General features: G+C 45.8%; 2 protein-coding genes across 5 annotated transcripts; one reads left to right on the top strand and one right to left on the bottom strand.

The window, feature by feature from the left end:
• Positions 1 to 645: 645 nt before the first annotated feature.
• Positions 646 to 19,925, bottom strand: ENKD1 (enkurin domain containing 1). Of its 3 annotated transcripts, none has more exons than XM_077931705.1 (8): positions 19,909 to 19,925; positions 7,808 to 7,990; positions 6,966 to 7,190; positions 6,262 to 6,434; positions 5,775 to 5,936; positions 5,184 to 5,353; positions 3,889 to 4,025; positions 646 to 3,532 (listed from the first exon to the last, which is right to left on the bottom strand). In XM_077931705.1, the coding sequence occupies exons 2-8, from the start codon at positions 7,890 to 7,892 to the stop codon at positions 3,372 to 3,374; spliced, it is 1,113 nt and encodes a 370-aa protein (XP_077787831.1). In that variant the 5' UTR covers positions 7,893 to 7,990; positions 19,909 to 19,925; the 3' UTR covers positions 646 to 3,371. The 3 variants fall into 3 exon arrangements, with proteins under 3 accessions (XP_077787831.1, XP_028595585.2, XP_028595586.2); XM_028739752.2 differs by lacking the exon at positions 19,909 to 19,925 and adding an exon at positions 12,310 to 13,347; XM_028739753.2 differs by lacking the exon at positions 19,909 to 19,925 and adding an exon at positions 12,310 to 13,347 and having other exon boundaries at positions 7,808 to 8,030.
• C7H16orf86 (chromosome 7 C16orf86 homolog) lies at positions 12,474 to 19,630 on the top strand. Of its 2 annotated transcripts, XM_028739756.2 has the most exons (6): positions 12,474 to 12,563; positions 15,473 to 15,592; positions 17,126 to 17,283; positions 17,878 to 18,086; positions 18,888 to 19,049; positions 19,346 to 19,630. In XM_028739756.2, the coding sequence occupies exons 2-6, from the start codon at positions 15,476 to 15,478 to the stop codon at positions 19,498 to 19,500; spliced, it is 801 nt and encodes a 266-aa protein (XP_028595589.2). In that variant the 5' UTR covers positions 12,474 to 12,563; positions 15,473 to 15,475; the 3' UTR covers positions 19,501 to 19,630. The 2 variants fall into 2 exon arrangements, with proteins under 2 accessions (XP_028595589.2, XP_028595588.2); XM_028739755.2 differs by having other exon boundaries at positions 18,888 to 19,498.
• Positions 19,926 to 19,999: the final 74 nt, after the last annotated feature.

Below are 19,999 nucleotides of genomic sequence, written 5' to 3' on the forward strand. Positions count from 1 at the left end.
CTACTGGGAGATGCTGGTGACTGAACTAGGGACCCCCTGCATGGAAAGCAGATGCTCTCCCACTGAGGTATGGCCATTCCTTAATTAAAATATAAGCAGAAAGATGGGGAGAAATGTTTTCACCCTTCTAACTAGTTGGAAAGATAAAAGGGAGAAGATAGCTGAACATGTTTCTAACACATGCAGATTCAAAAGCAGGTCTTAGGCCTGAAAGGTTGGAGAGCTTTGGACTAGTCCAGCTCTTGGCAGGGTGTATGCCTAGCTGGCCCCTTGCTCATTCCTACTGCGTGCAAGAATTCTATACACTGGCAAACCAAAATGGTGTTAAGTGCTTATTTCAACCTTCAAGATAGTGAACACAAAGAAATCTGCATGATGATGTGGCTTATGCAAATATTATATGCTAATTTGAATTCTCCCAGGATGTTTTAGATACCTGCTGATAGCAGTGACTGTATATGTCCGTCAGTGGGAGGGGAGCATCATCAGGAATTAAGACATGTGCCAACGCACTGAGCTCTGTGGCCCTCAGTATACTGACTTGATCTGGCTTTGCAAGGTGTCCAGCTTCTTGCTAGATCTCTTGCCTGAGCCCTTGGCACCTGCCTCTCCATTAATGAAAAAGAAAAGGTTTCAAGCATAATATCCTTCCACATCGCTTTCATTTTTCTCCTGCAAAAAGCAACTGACGAAAGGAAATAGAAGCATCTCTAACAAATCACCCATTCATCCCAGCTGCATTTCTACCAGGTCAGGATCATCTGCACTGAAATGGTTTTTAGGGAGATGTTTAATTTACCATTCTAAATTGAAGGAAGGTAGTCTTCTCTTGTTTTGTTCATTTTAAGTCTGACCAGCTAAGATGCTCATAGTCTGTAGTAGGGGATCTTAAATCATGACAAACTAGCCAACAGCAGCTGCTTCCACCTCACGAGAGACATTTCGCAGCCTAAGACATTGATTTGCTGTGAATAATTATCTTGTACAATTACTGGGGTCCACCAGCAGAGGACAGTAGTGGCCAGGTACAGGGTTCAGGGCATCTCTTCGTTCCCACTGTTGGCCTTAAACATGGTGCAGTAATTTACCTGTAGAGAGTCACTGCAGGCCATGTTCACAACCAGCCAGCCACGTGAAAGTCTCTGGGATTTAAGAACTCTAAATGAGGGTCCGTGACCCACCATTCACTCCCACTTGGAAGCTGTTGCCAAGCAGGGAGGGGTTGAAATTGGGATGTAAAGGGTTATTCTGTGCTGCAGCACCCACTTGATGCAGTGATATCTTAAATCAATTTGAAGATTGTTTCCAAGCCCGATTGCTTTGTAAGGAATCTGCTTTTGTGTCAGGTCTGCAGATACAGAAGGGTTAAATTGCGAATCTCCATGCGCTGTGAGCCTCCCATCCAAATCCACCTCTTCTCAAGGCTAGTGACTGAGTTAATAGATGGTCAACTGGTCAACCTGCAGTCCTGTATCAGGGCCACAGCATGCCTGCTTCCCACATAACATAACCTGTTACTGGTCCCCTAACAAGCACAAGGTCCACAGAAAACTAACCAAGCTTTTCTCTGCTTTGTTGGTGGAGGTAACTCTTCTAGGTGCCTGAAACTACAATTTTTGCATGGAAAGGAGAACGCTTGAAGTACAGAGCTGTCAGGGCTTTTCACCATTACCCCCCTCCCAAAAAAAAAAAAAACTGGCTAGGAGAGTTTGCGCAGCCTAAATAACTCTCGTCTGTCATTTCCAGAGGGGAGGAAATGTTTTATGTACTCCGACTACCCCACAGGGAGGCAATTAATCCTGCTACTGCTGTCCATCACCCTTCACTGCAACCCTGTCCAGGGTTTGGTTTGGGGGGTTGTTGTTCTGGGGTGGCGGAACTAGATTGCCTGTTAACCTTATTAACCCTTTCCAACCCTGCCATGCTGCTCAATCCTGCCAGCTCTTAAAAGATATGGATTCTCTTTGCCCTTCCTATGACTTCAGTGCCACTTGGCTCCAGGGTCCTTTAGAAATGAAGGACAAGCCTGAAAGGGGAGTCTTTCAGGCAGCAAAACATAAGCAGCAGCCCCATCTCCTCTACCTTAGCTTTGTGTTAGTGTAAAAGGCAGCAGCAGCTTTTCCATGACGCAGAATCAAGTGCAGCTTTTCAGATTAATTATATTAAAAAAAGAAACAGGCACTTGAATTCCACTTCACATGAGCCTATGACTGTTTGAAGCTTGCTGGGCCTACTTAGCATCCTTCCTAATACTGAACTTCTTATCCAACTATGGATCCTTATACAGGCTTCTGTTAGGTAAGACTCCACGTCCAACAATCCCTTTCTCTGCACACTCTCAGCATAGGGTCTCTCTCATCCCCTCCTGACCCATTTAGGTGGAGGTGCCAGAGGGGCCTTCTGTGTATGCAAAGCAGGTGCTCCTATGATTCATCCTTGCCTGCAGTTCTGAGGAGCAGAGACTTGCTGTGTTTGTACGATGTATCATCCAAATGGAGGATGCATTCACCATATATCTGTAAATTAAAAATAATCCCTCAGCCATTTAAATAATCTTCCAGAGTGCTTGTGAAGGCACCCAGTTTCCGCCTCTGTTCTGTGACAAGTGCTTTCAAAAGTTTATTTATTTATTTATTTAAAAACCTACCCAACTATTTAAGTTAAAATTGAACACCTATCCCTCTGAGCACTGGCCGCTTGTCCAGCCAATGCGTCTACCTGAACCGTCTTGCAAAAAAGCAGAACAACACCCAGGGTGCCAGCTCAGTCCTGCTGTACTGTTAGAGCTCCTCAATGCCCTCTTCCCAGAGGGGCATCTCTGCAAATTCAAGCTGTGGCTACAGAGGATTTACAGATCTCACAACGGCCAGATTCCTCTGAGACCAAGCACCTCTCTCTCCCCTCCTCCACCACCAACCATCCCATCTCCTTTTTGGCAACCTACTCCTTTTGCCTGAAGAACAAGGAAGGGGAGCCTGTGGCCTTCCAGATGCAGTTTGAACTACAACTTTCATCACCCTTGAACTCTGGCCGGGCTGCCTGGGGCAGATGGAAATCAAAGTTCAGTAACTTTTGGTAGGCCACAGATTCTCCCTGCCCTTGGGTGTGAAGCAAGACAAGCAGACAGGTATGATTGAGACCTCTGTTGCATCCCAGCTCCTGAAAGGCTGGGCGCCAAGAGCAAGCACCAGAGAGTGGTCAGCCACACAAGTGTGGGGCAGAAGCTTGCATCACTGAGTCAGCCAGCAAGGATGGCTGAGAGGGGGAAGAGGATTTCTGGCTGAGTGAAAGAGCAAGGAAGGAAAAAGAGACCTTTCCTCTCCATTGCAGTCCAGAAGAGAAGGCTGGGAAAGGGAGCATCTTGCCTCTGCCTAGGAGTCCAGCTTGATAAAGACTTTGGGCCGAGAGAATATTTTGAGTGCCTCCTCGATCTGCGACAGCTTATTCTCCAGGGTGGCACGTCTGTTCTGGACGCTGAGGGTGTCGGTTCGCACTGGAAGCAGCAGGAGGTCTTTCAGGAAGCGCTCTTGGCCTAAGAGAGAAGAGGAAGAGTGACCAGCTTACAGTTAAGGATGCCTGCTCAATTCAGTCAGTGCAGATAAGACTGAGCTAGATATACGGCTAGATTGACAACAACATGACTTGGTATAAGACATCTTCCTATGTTCCATAGAGCCTCTGCCAGGTGTGGGGGGCCATGTGGCCCTCCAGATGTTGTTGAATTAAACCTCCCATCATTGCTGCCCATTGGCCACCCTGGCTGGGGGTGGTGGGAGCCAGAGTCCAGAAACATCTAGAGGGTGGCAGGTTCCACATTCCTGAACTAGACCGTCCTGGGCCGACCCGGCACGAAGCAGCTTCACATGTCTTGCATTCCGCCCTCCTTACTTTGTTTGAGGTTGTTGAGCGTCTCCAACCGCTGGCTCTCTGGCATCATGGTGTGGCCAGGTGGCATGGAGGGGTCAGGCATGTTGCGCTGGCGCTCCTCTGCCTCTTTGCGCCAGTGGTCCTTCCTCTCAATCAGGCTAAATCACAGCAGAAAGAGCATAGCGGTTAAGGTGAGGAAAGAATGGCAGAGAAAGCTAGGAGGAAACAGCACCTCAGACTTCAAGGAACAGAGCATGGCCTAGCCTCACGTCTCTCCCCTCGGGGTCCTACAAACCAATTAAGTGGTAAAGAAACAGCTAGAAGAGCAGTTGGGACAGGGGGCAGGAAGAGATGTGGTGTTTACTGCAGTCAGGGCCATCAATCCAGCCTCTCAGAAATGAAACTCCAGGAGGAGGGGTTTCAAACACAGGCATAACATGGCCACCCAGACTTGTGCCTCTCACCAACTGCGTGGAGATATTCCAAATCATTAGAAGTTTTTGAATTGTCTTCAAGGGCAGCCCCACAAAGAGCACATTGCTGTAGTCTAATCCCAAAGTTATCAAGCCATGAATGAGGAATAGCCAGGTCATTTTCAGCAGTGAGTATAGCTGGCCAATCAGTCCAAGCCAAAAAAAGCATTCTATGCTGCAGACACCACCTGAAAATCCAAGAACAGAGCTGCACCCAGAAGTAAGTTTTCCCTTCTATATCTTTATGAAGAGTTGTGACCCCACCCATTTCATCCATCCAGAATGGCAGAATCTCCAATTCAGAATACTGTTTTATTTATTTCAAATCACAAACAAAAGGGGCTAGAAACTTCCTCGAAAAAATAAAGCAGAGATTCTGGGAAAACTAAATTCAGCAGCTGATATGAGATGCCATCATGCTCATATGCACATGGGCAGAATGCTCCCAAACTTACTTCTCGTGTTTATGCCAGACAGACTGGTGTGTCTGAGATGGTAAATCTGTTCCTGCCATTTCAGACTGCAGGTGGTGGATCACATGACTGAAAACTCTCCATTTAAAAACGAACTCACCACATATGTAAGGCTACTGTGTCAGGGAGAACAGCTCTCACTTAGCTTTCTCCTTGACATGCTAGTTTTCTATGGGAAGGGAAGGGGTATTCAAACCTGTGACCACCACTTTGCAGTCTTGTAGAAAGGTTGAACATTGATTTATTTACTTTTATTTTTCAACCTTATATTAATTGGGAGGCCTGTTGTAACACAGAAAAGCATGGATAGCAGTATTTTAAACAAATAAATACTGAAGCCAGATGGGTCAGGGGTGAGTTGGATACCTACTAGTGGGGGACATGGCCTTTCTGCTTAGCATTGTACTCTTCCTGATCCTTGCGTTTCTGCTCCAGCACTTTGGTCAGCGACTGCAAGGAGCGTGAGCGCCGCAGCTGAGCCCGTTTGGCGTTCCGGGCGTTGTGGCTGACAAAGTCCACCCCTTGACTCTCCTCCTGGTTCTGTAAAGAGAAGGGCAAAGAGCTGGAAGGCAAAGAGCTTCGGGTGTCAGGAAACATTTTCTATAGACTAGGGACAGGTTTGGTTTAATTTCTCCTAGACTCTAGCCAACTTTGAAAGCATGGATCACGTCTTTGTGGCAGGGGGAGGGAATATTCCCCCCATCAGATCAAAGAAACAAAATAATTTGCGGGTCACAGAGAACTTTCCAAGAGTGCTTTGGAAGTGCTGGCAGTCAACCTGATGCGCAACTGCAAAAAGTGTCCCTCCCTCTGCCTTGGGTCACCACAGAGCTCCATCATTTACTGCACCCCTGGAAAGGAGAGGTTGGGAGGAGGTCGGCTAAAGCACTAACCACTCATGAGGAAACGGAAGTATAAAGCAGATTGCATCAGCACCGGTGGGCATCTCCCCGCCCCCCACCTTGACACTCCCATTCTGTGATTCTGCAGCTGCTGCATCTGCTGTTGCTCCGGACTGGGCAGGGTTTGGAGACGGTGACCTGCATGGACGAATTCCTGCACCGCAGCGCGAATAGGCTCTCAAGTATCTCTGATGCTCTGGATTCGGAGGACTGGGACTCTCCTAGGAAAGAGGAAAACAGGAGGAAGAATTACTGCACAGTCACAGACGGGTGTAGACTGAAGAACCCAGAGAACATCACTGATCAACCTTCAGCATAGTCTATTGCACCTGTTCCTGATGACCACCACCTACGTTGTTTTAAACTGGGACATCAGACAGGGGTTGCCAATATTCTCAGATCTGTGGGCACATTTGGAATTTTGAGAGAGTGCCATCAGCACAATCCCATCTGTTTCTTCTTTGTTCACTGCCTACATCACTTTCCTCTCAGCAGACAGAGAGACTGCATGTAAAATGTATAGCCAATAAGCAGTAGTAGAAATACCTGCAGCTTTGCTTTGACTTTAGACTCCACACTCTCATACTTCTGAGACTTCCACAGGGCCTTCACGGGCTTTGGTTGGCTGAGCTCCCGAGCCTGCTCCTTCTCTCTGCATTTCCGCTGAATCTCTCGCATGCGCCTCAGATTTTCCTTCTCATAGTCCTTGTGATCTTTGCCTGCATTGGCAAGAGAAAGAAAACATTGCCCTACAATCCTTGAGCTACAGGCACAAAAGCCTCTCTCCCTTGAACTTCCTTATGTTTTCCTTGTAAAAAAACAAACAAATAGACAGCTCACCTGTAACTTGTGGAGAGAGACAAGAACTCATATTTCTCTCCGTGTTACAGAGGTTGTACAGCCAGGATTACACCACAGGTCAGAGGTAGCCAAAGTGTTGCCCTCCAAATGTTGTTGACTGCAACTCCCATCAGTCCTAGCCTCCATCATCCCATCCCATCAGGCATGATGGGAGATAGCCACATGGCCTATCACTGCTGTAGGTGAAGAAACCCACTGTAACCACTGTTAAGATGGTTAGGCTGAAAAACAGTGGCTGGCCTGAAGGTCACCCAGTGAGCTTCATGGCTGAGTGTAGATCTGAATCGGGGTCTTCTGAGTCCCAGTCAAATACTCTTAACGGCTACACCCCCCCCCTAATGCCGTCAACAGCAGGCTGGCATCTGTCCCTATGTTGCGACCACACTTACGCTTAGGTGTCACCTCCTGGAAGAAGGAGATCCCATCCAGCTGCAGGAGAGCTCCCACTGTGCCCTTCTTTCCCATCTCTAGAATGTCCTTGGCATTTGGCTTAATCCGTGGAGGAGGGTGAGCAAGGCGGGCACTGTAGCATTCAGGGTAGAGGCTGCATTCTGGAGGAATGGGGCCGGGCAGCAGATCCAGCTTCAGAGAGTTCCCTTCCAGTCTCCCTCGTGCTAAAGATGGAAAAAGAGAGTTGAGAAAGACCGCAGCTCAGAGATAAAGTTAATGCAGATGCTCTCAGGTCAAATCTCTGAACACTTCCAGTTAAAAGGAGGCGATGGGAAAGACCCCGGGCCCAGGACCCTGAAGAGCTGCTGCAGGTCAGAATAGACAATACTGGGGTATAAGGACAAATGATCTGACTTGGGAAAAAGAAGTTTCCTATGGTCCTATTTTCCTAAGAGTATGAGAATTTACACATTCTGTCACCCTAAATTAGCACTTTTTCTAGACCAAATCATTCCTGACCAGTGTCCTCCCCAGCCTGCTCCAGCTCAACCTCAAGTATCAAGTAGCTGCTTGATTACTGCTCTCTTAAAGGTCCTTTATTAGGGGTGCAGAACCTGATGCCACTGAGCTCCCATCAGCTCCAGCCAGCATAGCCAATGGCCAGGGGTAATGGGAGTTGCAGTCCAACAAGCTGAAGTCGTCGGCAAGGGCTAGTGAGTGCTTAGAGGATTCTACCCATTATAGAGAAAAATATGGATCCTTCTCTTTTCCAGAGGTGAAAAGGAAAACTGATTATGCACTGAGATTACCAGGGTACCCCAGGATCACACAGCACACTCACCTGATAGGGGACGCCTGTAGTAATCGGGACAAAGGGAGGGATCAGGGGGAATGGGCCCTGTAATCCTGGAGGGCCCCTCTGACATCTCAGCCTCAGCTCCAGAACAGGAATCAAGAACCGCAAGATCTCACTTTCCTTAGTTCTTCCTCCTTCAAAGTCACTGGCAAAGCATGGCCAATTTATCTGGAAGAACAGGAAACTGTAGGGAAGCTGCTGCAAGGAACTCAGCAGCATTATATCCTCAGTGTTGGTTTTATTTCACATCTCCCACATCATGCTAGTCTTAGAAACATTGCTACTATTATCATGTCATACATGTTAACTACTGCAATAAAGCACACATTTGTATTATATTTATTTCTGTCCCGCCTTTTCCCGAGAGATAAATACAGCTGCTTACAGATAAATTAGAAACAGCTAAAAACATGAGGCAAGAGGCAGAATTTAAAAAACAATGAAACATTAATAGAATTAAAACTAACTAACTATATATATGATCTATTAAAAGATACAGTTATAATAGAATACATCACAACCCCAGTTCTTTCCTTAAAATGAGTCAGTTCCCCAAAGGCTGTTGGAATAAGAAAGTCTTCACCTGCTGGCAGAAGGGCATGGGAGTATAGATGGAAGTGCCTATAAAAAGCAGGAAGCACAACTGGTTCCGAATATGGTGTCTAGATTGATAATGAATCCCACGTATGATAAGTATATTTTTTCTGGGTATAACCTCAGAAGGAAGTTCTTCTAGTAGTCCCAGCACAGACATGGTTAAGCCATAGAATTCGCTACCACAAGATATAGTGGTGGCCACCAACTTGGACGGCTTTAAAAGACAACTTTACGGAGGTTAAGGCTTTCAGTAGCAACAACTTATGATCACCATTTGCAATCTCTCATAATAATGATTCCAAAAGAGTTTACAATGCAGACTAAAACAATACAGTACAACCCTATATAAGTCTACTCAGAAGTAAGGCAGGTAAGCCATACTTAATCCAAGGGTGTATAAGATTTCAGCTTATGGTATATAAACAAAAACAATAAACAGAATTAAATAGCAATTAAAAGAGTGGAGTAAAAGCTTTCATTACCAGGGTAATACAGCATCCTCCCAGTACTTAAAATACAAACTATTAAAATGCTTGAGAGAACAAAAATGTTTTAATTCAACACTGTAAAAATAATGCAGGAACCAGGTGAAGGTCCTCCTCAAGGAGGTGGCTCCTTATGAATCGGCCTGGCTTCTGTCATCAACTTTGGAAGGCTTGATCTTTGTGCCAGCCACCCTTGAGATTAGGGGAGACAGGGCTTTTTCAGTAGTGGTGCCAAGAGTATGAAAGGTTCTCTGTTGCAGTTTTGTTTTTGTTTTTTAATTATTCTTTTCCCCCTCGAAATACTTGAGCATATAATGCTCATGTATTTTGAGATATAAAAAGAATAAAAGTATCTCCTGGAGTTTTAAATTTTGTATTCTCAAAGTTTAATTGCTGCTATTTGATTGTTATTGTGGAGTTATTTTTAGATTGCCTTTTATTTTTATTCTGTCACATTTTCCTGTTTTTAATTCAAGTATCTTTTATTTTACTGGATAGAAGTACTCAGCTATCACTATGATGTATCAGTTACAGTCTGGTTTTAGCCTGAAGCATTCAGAGAGGCAACACAGCAATACTAACGGACAAATCAGTTTGTTTTCTCAACTATGTTAAAAGCTTGGTGTTGAATTACCAGTTGCATTGTTTGTTTGTTTTTACATGTTTTCAGACACAGATATAATTGCTTATACAACACGTGCGAATATCTTTGAAAAGCAACAGTAAAATAGGCCTCAACGCTGCCAAGTGTTTCTAGTAAAGGCCAAGCTCCTGGGAGCTGTACAGAACCCAAGTCTCTGGGTTATCACCATTAAGTGGAGCCTCTGTTTCAGTGCCAGCTAGCAAGGGAAACATCTGGCTTTATCTTCCTACCATGGATCTCACCTCCAAAATGTTTCCTATGCACCTCCAAACAGACAGTGACACCCCCATCACACCCCAAAGCTACACACAGAACCCTGGAATTCTGCCCACTCAAAACAGGTGCAACCATCACAGCTGAAGCACAGTGCCAGACATCACAAAGCTGTCAGCGCAGTCAAGCGGGCAAAAAGGCGGCAAGGGGGGGGGGGGAAACCTCTCGAGCAGCCATCTGCCTCCCATCACCTTCCCAACGCTCACCTCAAGATGCTCCCAGAGCACATTTTACACATTGACTCTCCTACCTCAGCACCTAGGTAAGATACACTCAAGCAGACTGTTGCTGTTTTTGTAGAGAAGGGATGGCTGAAGCTAAACAACAACAATTGCTTCATATATAGGAAGCCAAATGCCTTCCTCACACCTCCATTAAAAGGGGGGGGGGGAGAGCGCTTAGCAGGACACTATTGGCTTCATTCCAGGCACAGCACAGAGAATGTGTTTATTCTGTTGGCTTGGAGGGCAAACGGCTGTTAGGAGCCAAGTACAAACAAGCTGCTGGAAAGGCTCGTTTGCCCTACATCAGGGAAACTGCAGCAGCCTAAAACTGAGGGAAAGGAGGACTTTAGGATCGATTCTTGCAGTGCAATTAAGGGGCAATTGGTTCAAGCCTGGGAAGTAGCTGGAAAGGCAATTGCAACATGACAAAAGCCCATTTTGGTACAACTCGGGCAGAAGCACTCATGATCTGTTGCTCCCCAAGTCCCAAATTACATAATATCCAGACTGATTCACACGTGATGCCTGCATTAGGGCACACTTGACGGGGAAAAGGCTGCCTGAATCTTTTGCCACAAAGAAAAACTGCAGTTTTGTATGCCAGTCCTGAACTCATATATGGAAGCCATATAGTCATTAATGAAAAGAGCAGTTTCCAATGGTTCAGGCAGATCATTTGCCACAAGAACAGACCAATACAGATAAGGAAAGGAAAGCAACTAGTCACAACCAAAATGGTTGCACAAATTGATCCTGGGTGCCTACCAGGTGGGAATAAAAGACTGAGATCGCTAAAGAGTTCATAAGCTAGTCTATTCCATTTCTTCCCAAATATAACACGCTCCCTCCACAAGTATCATCTCATATGACCCTTTAAGTCAGAGATGGGTGGACTTCAGTCCTTTTTCAAAATACAGTGTCCATGGTCATCAAATCCAGGTTAAATCCATAAAGCAAGAATGCACCCTTAGCCTCCCTTCACAGTTAAGGCATAATTTTAAAAAGAGCTACCACGGATGTAGCAATTAGAATGTCAAACTAGGCCCCCATCTGCACTATACATTTAAAGCAGTATCAAACCACTTTAAACAGTCATGGCTTCCCGAAACAAATCCTGGGAACTGCAGTTTGATAAGAGTGCTGAGAGTTACTAAGAGACCCTCTATTCCACGCACAGAGCTACAATTCAGTGATTTCACTGTCAGCCCCTCTTCCCAGAGAACTCTGGGAACTACAGCTCTGTGAGGGGTACAGGGGTCTTCCAACAACTCTTTTACAGACTATACTTCCCAGCTTTCTTTGGGGGAAAGCCATGGCTGTTTAAAATGGGATGTTACTTCTTTAAATGTATAGTGCAGATGGGGCCTAAGACTTGGGGGTTGGGATGGGAGACAGATTCAAATCTTCACCAAGCCATGATGCTCATTAGGACACTATGGGTAGTTTTGCTCACACGTTTGTATGCCACCTTGGAATCCTCTTGATGAAAGGTGGAAATGTTTTAAATGATCTACCCTCCTTTCCTCTTTTAAGAGCAACTCTGGTAGATCGGACCAAAGGACCGCCAAGTCCATAATTCTGTTTCCACAGTGGACAACCAGATTCCCAGGAGAAGCCCACAAGCAGGACTTGAGTGCAACAAGCTCACTCTCCTCAGCATCTGGTATTCAGAGAAGCATGCTGCTTCTGATGGCAGAAATAATATAAAGTTGTCAATGGGAGGAGCCATTAATAACCTTTTGAAGCTGTCTAAACTGGTGGCCACTGACTCCTGACAGCAAATTCCACATCTTTAACAGAGATTAGGGAAATGGGGGTAAGGATATCAATGGCTCCTAGCCACAAAGACTAGCTCTTCTTCCAGGTGCTTCTGAAGGCCAGTCGCTGGGAGCCACAGGTGGGAAGGGCGCTGTTGGGCTCAGGTCCTGCCTGCTGAGCTTCCCGTGGCCACTGTGAGAACAGGATACCGAACTAAGATGGGCATTTGACCTGATCCCTGAAAGTTGAATTATGCGCTGCGCACGTTAGTTCTTCCTTTTGTCTTGTCTCGAATCTCCCTCCGCTCGGCTTCCTCGGAGGAGAGCAACTTCTCCCCATGCACTTTCCACGCCACGCGAATGTTTTCACAGCCCCCCCCCCGCCTTTTCACAGCGAGCGCTGCCCAATCAGACCGAAGGCCCCCTTAGTCCGGCACCCTGTTTCCTCAGAGCGGCTAAGCCCGAGAGCCCACATGCTGCCTCGCCCCTTTCGCAGCCCCCCACTCACATTCCTGGTCTCCTCTGCCCAGCGGCGCTGGGCGGCTCTCTCCGAAGAAGCGGCGCGGGAGTCAAATCCCTGGCAGTTGTACTCCCCGCCTCCTGTCTCTAAGCAACAGGCGCTTCCTGTCGCAGGTTGGACGAAGAGCAGAGGCTCCTGGGAAGTGTACTTCTCGAGCCTCCACGAAATAGCGCTGGGGAGAGCGAGCGCTGCGTATCTCTGGCGAGCGGCGCCCGCATTGTTTCTCGGAGTACCGACCGCGGGTGAGCAAATGCTTGCTTCGCCAGCAGGAGAATTTCGATGCTACCAAATGTCGCCGAGCTCCTCCTTTCATCCGCAACAGATAATATATAGGTTACTGATAAGCACCCGAGATAAAAAGCTATCCCAGATCTGTGAGCCAGACATAGTAGAATGGAGGGACTGATAAGAGGGACCAACTAATTAATTTGCTACAGTTTCCATTGTTTTATATGGTATCTTGATGTTGTATTTTATTGATTTGTGAGCCTTCCAAACAACTCCTGCTATAAAGGTAGTTAATAATAATGATGAAAAGCTCAACTTTAAGCAGCTTGGAAAAAGAATTAAAAGTGTTTGTTTTTATGCTTTTACACACACATATCCCATCATATTTTTTCCAGAGTTATAAGGTTTAGGAAAGGGTATTCTTGGTGGTGGCAACAACTCAGTTAATTTTTTTAAATCTCTGGCCCAGCATCCTCTGATAGTGGCCAACCAGATGCCGGTGAGAAGTTTGCTTCCCACCAGTTGCTTGGGAAACAGTAGAGTGGTATTGCACTCACCTTCTGTTTGTTGGCTTCTGAAAACTGTATGCTAGACGAGTAGATGGGGCTTTCATCTGACAAATATCTTCTTATGTTATTCTTCCTATTATTTATGAACACCTCTAGGTGCTGTAACATTATTTTAAAAATAATATAGTCCTTCCCTGCAGACTCGTAGTCTAATTATAGATGTGATAGGTAAGGCAAAAGGAATGAGGAGGGGAGAGGAAAGCAAACACTTAACCAATGGCAGCTTCACTGGCCAATGGATGGAGCCAGTTGGTCTCTCTGTTGGTCTCCTGACATTTGTAGCTCATGTGCTATGCCACTATGCCATATCTAAGAGACAAATTAATATCCATTAAGCTGTTTGGAAAACAGAAGATATTTATATTCATTAAGCAAGATGGTTTGCACAGCAAGCATCACTAGTGGGTACACAAAACATGACCATTGCCAGCCAGCCAGCCAGCCTGCCAACCAACCACCAATGGAATGAACAGAATGCTACAGTCCTTGTGTAGCCTAGCAACTGGTATGAAGGAAAAGCAGAGCAATACTTGTAGGGGCCTACTGGTCACCACAAGACAGAGCAGACTGTCCCCTATAAGAGCTCACTCTTGTCTAGACAAGAGTACCACAGCCTTGGTGGGGGCCACATACTTATTTTACCACTGAGTGCAAACTGCCCAGATTCACCAAGTTCAAGTCCTCCATTTGAATGATAGTCCCCAGGGTGTTTTCAGTAGAGGGGAATTTGAACAGAAGGTCTTTGGATATTATAAAAGGTATATGATGTGGTGTACATGTTTCATTCACAAAAATGGTCTCATGGACCACAGAGAAAAGAAACAGTGCTCAGGAATCATCAGCTTTTTATATGCAGAAATGACAGTGATTCTTCTGTCCACCGACTACATCCCATCCTTAGCTTATATCTTTCTCAGAGCTATGGGCCAACAGGAAACAAGGAAGGAGGGGGAAACTCTTTTAAAGCTAAGATTTTGATCAGATTTAGGATTTCAGGCTTTAAGATTCCATCAGACCTCTGTGACTCATGATGCAGCCAAGAGATGAAAAAAGCGGTGACCTTGTTGACATCCTTAGCATGGAACAAAATTCCCTGTGGGAGTGCTTCAGTTAAGGGAGGAAGGAAGGAGCATCTGTTAGTTAATTTTAAGGGCAGATCTGCATGAGGGAGAAACTGCCTATCCTTGTGGCATAGCAAGGACTAAAACAAGAGGCCTGCCATCCACTGCAGAGTGCTGCTGACATCAAAGGCTACAGGAAATGTTATTAGAATGATAGGATGCCAGAATTATTGAACAATCCTTCTCTGAGACTCGGTCAGTGCTACAGAAATTGGTGCAGGTGTTAAATCCTCATTACCTGTCTTTCTTGCACTCAGAATGCGAGTGCAAAATAATAATGAGAGCACCTGAGGAAGGCAGAGGGAAAAGAGACAGAGCTGCAATTCAGTTAAATTATTGCCTCTTCCATTTACTCATTGGGTGGCCTTAGGCAAGATGAAATTTGTTAGCCTCACCACCCCAAAAAGCTGGAATAACAGGGCTGCAAGTGTGCTCCTGTGCAAGGTTCCAGCCAGCCTGCATGACCTCTTCCAGCTTACAACATTTACTTGTTTACAGCACCCTTTACCCCAGTGTTTGACTGTAAAGGCTATCAGAGCAGTTTACAAGAACAACAGCAAGAAGGCTGTTTCTACCCTCACCTGTACAATCTAAAAGACATGCCACACAAAGAAAGAGAGATGAGGGAGGAGAGGGGAAAGCCTGCTCAGGTGCCAGTTAAAGTTGCGGTATTTATAACAACCACTCAATGCTCTCCCTCGCTTTAGTCCCCCCCCCCCATTTGTTTGTTTATTTCTACAAGCTTTAGAATTTCATAATTGACTCCATTTGGTTACAGAAGAGTCCACACGCTGATTAAAAAATTCAGTATGAATAGATAGGTGTATTTTATTATCCAGTTTTAAGAGTTGGTGTAAAGTAGGTGCAGTGAGCCTGTGGTCCTCCAGATGTTGAACTACAGCTCCCATCATCCCTGACCAGTGGCCATGCTAGCTGGGGCTGATGGAGGTTGGAGTCAAACAACATATGGGGAGCCATAGTTTTGCTACCCCGTTGTAAAGGTTAGAATAGGATAGCATTATAGAAATTTATATTGCACCCTTCAGACAGATCGCCAGGGCAGCTTACAATACAAAATCAAAAGTCTGATTTTAGAAAATGATTAAAATGTATTTTTAAAAAAAACAACACATAAAACCCTACGTATTAAAAACAGTAGAATCCAAAATCTAAACTGAACATAAGCAGAGGCCTGTGTCAGATGTGTGATTTCTGATCTTTCTTCCATTTCAGTCAATGGCTGGTTCTGCACGGATCCCCAATGACAAGAAAACAGGTGGGAAGGCAGCGCCTCCTCATTTCCTGTTCCAGCTGGCTGCAGCCCTGGACAACCCCACCATCAAGTCACTGGAGGTAAAGGATGAGTGCTGTAGTTATGAGAAAAAGAAGGCGATGCAGATAGCACAGGATATCCTGTTTACAGACACTGAGGACATACCACAGGCTCGTAAAGCAGGGGAAAGTGAAGATCATGTTGCAGAAATGTCTGGAGAGAAGCATGTTAGGTATAGTGCAGTGGTTAGTGTTGGACTTGGACCTGGGAAATGAGGGTTCACATCCTCCCACTCAGACATGAAGCTCCCTGGCTGACCTTGGGCCAATCACAGTCTCTTAGCCTAACCTACCTCTCCTACCCACATGAAGCACCATGCTGCCTCTGGTAAGAACGGCTTGAGAGAATTAACAAGCAGCAGCAGCCCTACAAAGATATTCCATAGAAACAAAGGAAGCTGCCTTTTACAGAGTCAGGGTCATTGGTCCATCTAGCTTAACAGAGCCTACACGGACTGGCAGCAGCTTCCCTGAGTTTCTATTGAGACATTCCCAGTCCTAGCTGAAGATGGCAGGGATTGAACCAGGGATCTTCTGCATGCAAAGCAGATGCCTCACTGCTGAGGCAAGGGGCCATAGCTCAGAGGGATTCAGTGCTCCACCTAGCAGTGCTGAGACAAGAACTTACCTGCTCATAACTGTCTGACCAAGGATGGTAACACATGAAAATGATTATTGATCCCTCCCAATAATGGCTCTTGATCCCTCCCAATAGTGGCCCTTTGTTCCCCCAAAAGAATTACTCAAGGGTCACCCCATAAAGCTGACAGCGTCCTCCATTGGGTTTGCCCTTTTAAAAAAATTATATGCCTTTTCTAGGCAGCCAGTCCCTGCAACATCAGAATATGCCAGACACTAAATGTGCCTGGGTTTGGGATTTTTAGGTTTCTGTAACAGCCTCATCAGGATCTGGAGCCTTTCTCTCTGTGATATGGTGCCACTGAAATTTTTCTCCCACTGCAAGAAGCAAGTTGTGCCTTTCAGAATCAGAAACCCATTGTTCTCTCCCGTGATGCTACCTTGCTAGAGTTCTCCAAATTTTGTTCAGGGGTGCAGGGTGATTTGTGTTTACTATAACACTGGGCTAAAAAAACCCAACCCTGACCATCCAGATGTTAGTGGACTCTGGCTCCCAGCAGCCTCAGCCAGCATGCCCAGTGGTCCGAGGTCAGAACTGTAGTCCAAACGTAATCTGTAACAGGACTAGTTCAGATTTCCAGAGGGGGGCTCAGCGAGGTGGATCCAGCAAGAGGGAGGTGAATAGTGGCATGGCTGAGGCCCCTGGACACTGCACATACTGGCCCAGTGATGGTGCTGGGCCTGATCTGGAAGGCCACAGGTTCCCCACTTTTGCCCTATGACAACCACGATCTATTCTGAAAACACTTCCCTCTCTTATAGAACTTAAAGAGATGTGGTGCCCAAAGGTGGCAGATGACTTGCTTAATATGAAATGCTGGAAGTTTCCCCTTCTTGTGGTCTGGAGGGATCATAAAACCAGGCTTTTGTTCTTGCCATTGGCCTTCTCTGACGACTATGTGCATCTTCCCACAGTGGCATGAAGATGGGAAAGGGATTCTTCTCCATGCCAAGTTGTTTGAGGAAGAGATCCAGAGGCACCAAGAGCTGTTTACAGAACTCAGGCATCTGAAATCCGTTCCTGTGCTCCAGGCCTGGCTAGCAACCTATGGCTTTAAAGCAAGAATGGTGAAGTAGGTCACGATGGATTTCCATATATTTCCCACGGCAAAGAAGCAGAGCACATGGGAGAAGGAACTGGGTTCAGTTTTTATCACAAATTAAATGCATCTAAAGTTAAATGTTTAAGGATGTCAGAAAGCAGAACTGAAAGAAACCTCTGCGCAATTGTGCTGGATACCTGGCACTGGGCAAGATGGAGCAATGGCCACTATAAGGCAGCTTCATAAATACCTCCCTCCCATCTGTGTTCCGAATGCTGCCCAGTGAACATTTTTGTTCCAGCAATGCTGCCCAGTGAACATTAGTCCTAGCACTGATAATGCTGCCTGGCATTGCAAGGGAGGCAGCTAATTCAGGGGGAAGATGCTGGTGGCAACAGCAGCACCACACCATCCCTTCCATGCCCCTCTGATCCTTCTTGGCCTTTCCCTGACATTATGATGACTGTCCCATCTACCTGCCAAAGTTGGTCTGCGGAGCCAAAGTTTCCCACTGGTCTAGCAAATGGAGCCCAAGGCCTGTACTGGATTGTGGGACACTCACTGGAACCAGACCCCTTTCCCTTTGACTCCTCAGCCCTCTTGCATCTTGTTTCTCCCCCACAGAACTGATTCTGAAATGCTTGTTTTCCAACATGCCGATTTCAAGAAGCTCTCTCCAAGGGTGGAGGAGACAGAGGGCCCCAAAACTGAAGGTTCTCTCGTGCCCAAACAGTCCAAGAAATCCAAGAAAAGGAAAAGCACACTGGATATCACTGTGGTCCCAGCTGCTAGCACAGCAGGCACATTGCTTCCAGAGCCTACAGGTGTAGAGAGTGAGTGCAAAGAAATGGGAAGTTACAAGCTAGGTTTTTTTAGTATCAGATTCCTGGTGGGGGAAGAGAGAGATTGGATGCATCTGAGAGACTAGTTTCAACTTAGTGATATCTACAGTAAGAATGACTGGCTTGTACAGAACGATCATATTCCCCACAGCTAATACTGACAATCACCAGCACAGGCTGGTGGGCTGAGAGTTGAAGAAGTAGCAGTCCCTTAAAAGCTATATATGTATCTTACATAGAAAAAGGGGACAGTTAGCTGCAGCTTTTCAAAACACTAGGAAATCCTTCCGATTGGGCCTCCAAGCAGGATGGATATTACTTCTAACTTTAGCCCCATGATCCCAAATCATCCCTAATTCCCAGCACTTCTTGAAAAGTGCACAAACAGGCATCAGAAACAGGCAGCTGTGTGTCTGCCTGAACTTTTAATAACTTCTTCTTCAACTACATTTCAATATAGGGGGAATGGAAATTCTGCTTCCCAAGTCCTTGTGCTATATTTAGGAAGACATCAGTTCAAGGGGCAGAAAAAGAACCCTCACAAGTTCTTACTGCTCCATCAATGATGTGAACCAAGAAGCCTGGCTGTTTGCTGGGGTAGCTGCAGATAGAAGCAAGGTGTAGAGGGGCAGACCATCATCTGCAAGAAAAGAATGGGCTGAGGTTTAGGTAGAACGTACGTGTGTGTGTGTGTGTGTGTGTGTGTGTGTGTGTGTGTATCATTCTCATCTCACCAACAGCCTTTGCCTTAGAAGCCATCTATCTTCCAGCATTCACTGTCATTATTTGTAGGAAAGTCACAGCGTCTGCGTCCCTTATACCAATATATCAACTATGATAACCCAGAGATGAACAGCCCCTCAGACAAACAGTGTGACCTGCCTCTGCTGGAAGTGCATGCTGCTCTAGAGAATAAGACAGGCCCATTGGAACCAAGAATAACTCCACTCAAAGGTAACAGGTTAGAAATAAAAAAGGGAGCTTCACATGCTCCTTCCTCACAAATCCAATACCACAACAAGGGTTGGAGTAGAACAATGGGTTCAGCTGAACTTGGAGCTGAGAGACCAATGAAACAGGTGAACCTGCTATTTTATGTGGTGTCCAGAACTCCCTGTTTATTTTTAGTCAAAGAATTTCAAGAGCTTCCATTGTGGGCTCAGAAAGCCACTGGTCCGCTATCACACTGCTTCTGCATACCTGCTCATGGGACAGGACAATGGCTCATATTGACTATTTTTTTGTTGCAGAAGACAAAGGAAAAGAGCTGAGAATTCCGACAAATGCCACTTCGGGAGCTGCAGCAAAGGCTGAAGTAGACAAGTCTACTCAGGTGGACATTGATAAGATGCTCAGCGTCTGTGCGGCTCACCTAGTCCCACCACTGTCGCCACAGCACAAGTAGCAACATATAACAGAATGCTTAGCTACTCCTCCAAGAGACAAGGCCTGAGACAGAGTCATTTTGCTAAATGCTCCTTTATGCTACCAATTGTATTTCCCCAAATGTTGATTATATTAAGGTGTCAAGTGTTTGCATTGTCTCCTCACTTGCCTCTAAAACAACAAAAATGGTGGTATACCCTACCTCCATTTTATCCTTTACAAATATACTCAGTCTGGCAACAATATATCTCATCTGTGCTGGAAGGTGGTGAAAGAGACTAATAATTGGACATTTGTGCCTCTTCCCCTCTTTAAACTGGCTATATTTGCATTCCATCAAAGGAAAAGGAAGAGCACATAACCTCCCCTCCCCCCAATAACAATAACAGTAACAACCACCACCACCACCAGAAAATGAAAGACTTACAAAATGGGAAGCGGCGAGTATCATACTGCTCTTTGCCACTAAAAGAAAAAGAGAATTCACATATGTAATCAAAGAAAGAGCCTTCATTAAA

Source organism: Podarcis muralis, chromosome 7, assembly GCF_964188315.1.
Source record: "Podarcis muralis chromosome 7, rPodMur119.hap1.1, whole genome shotgun sequence".
Classification (NCBI taxonomy): Eukaryota; Metazoa; Chordata; class Lepidosauria; order Squamata; family Lacertidae; genus Podarcis; species Podarcis muralis.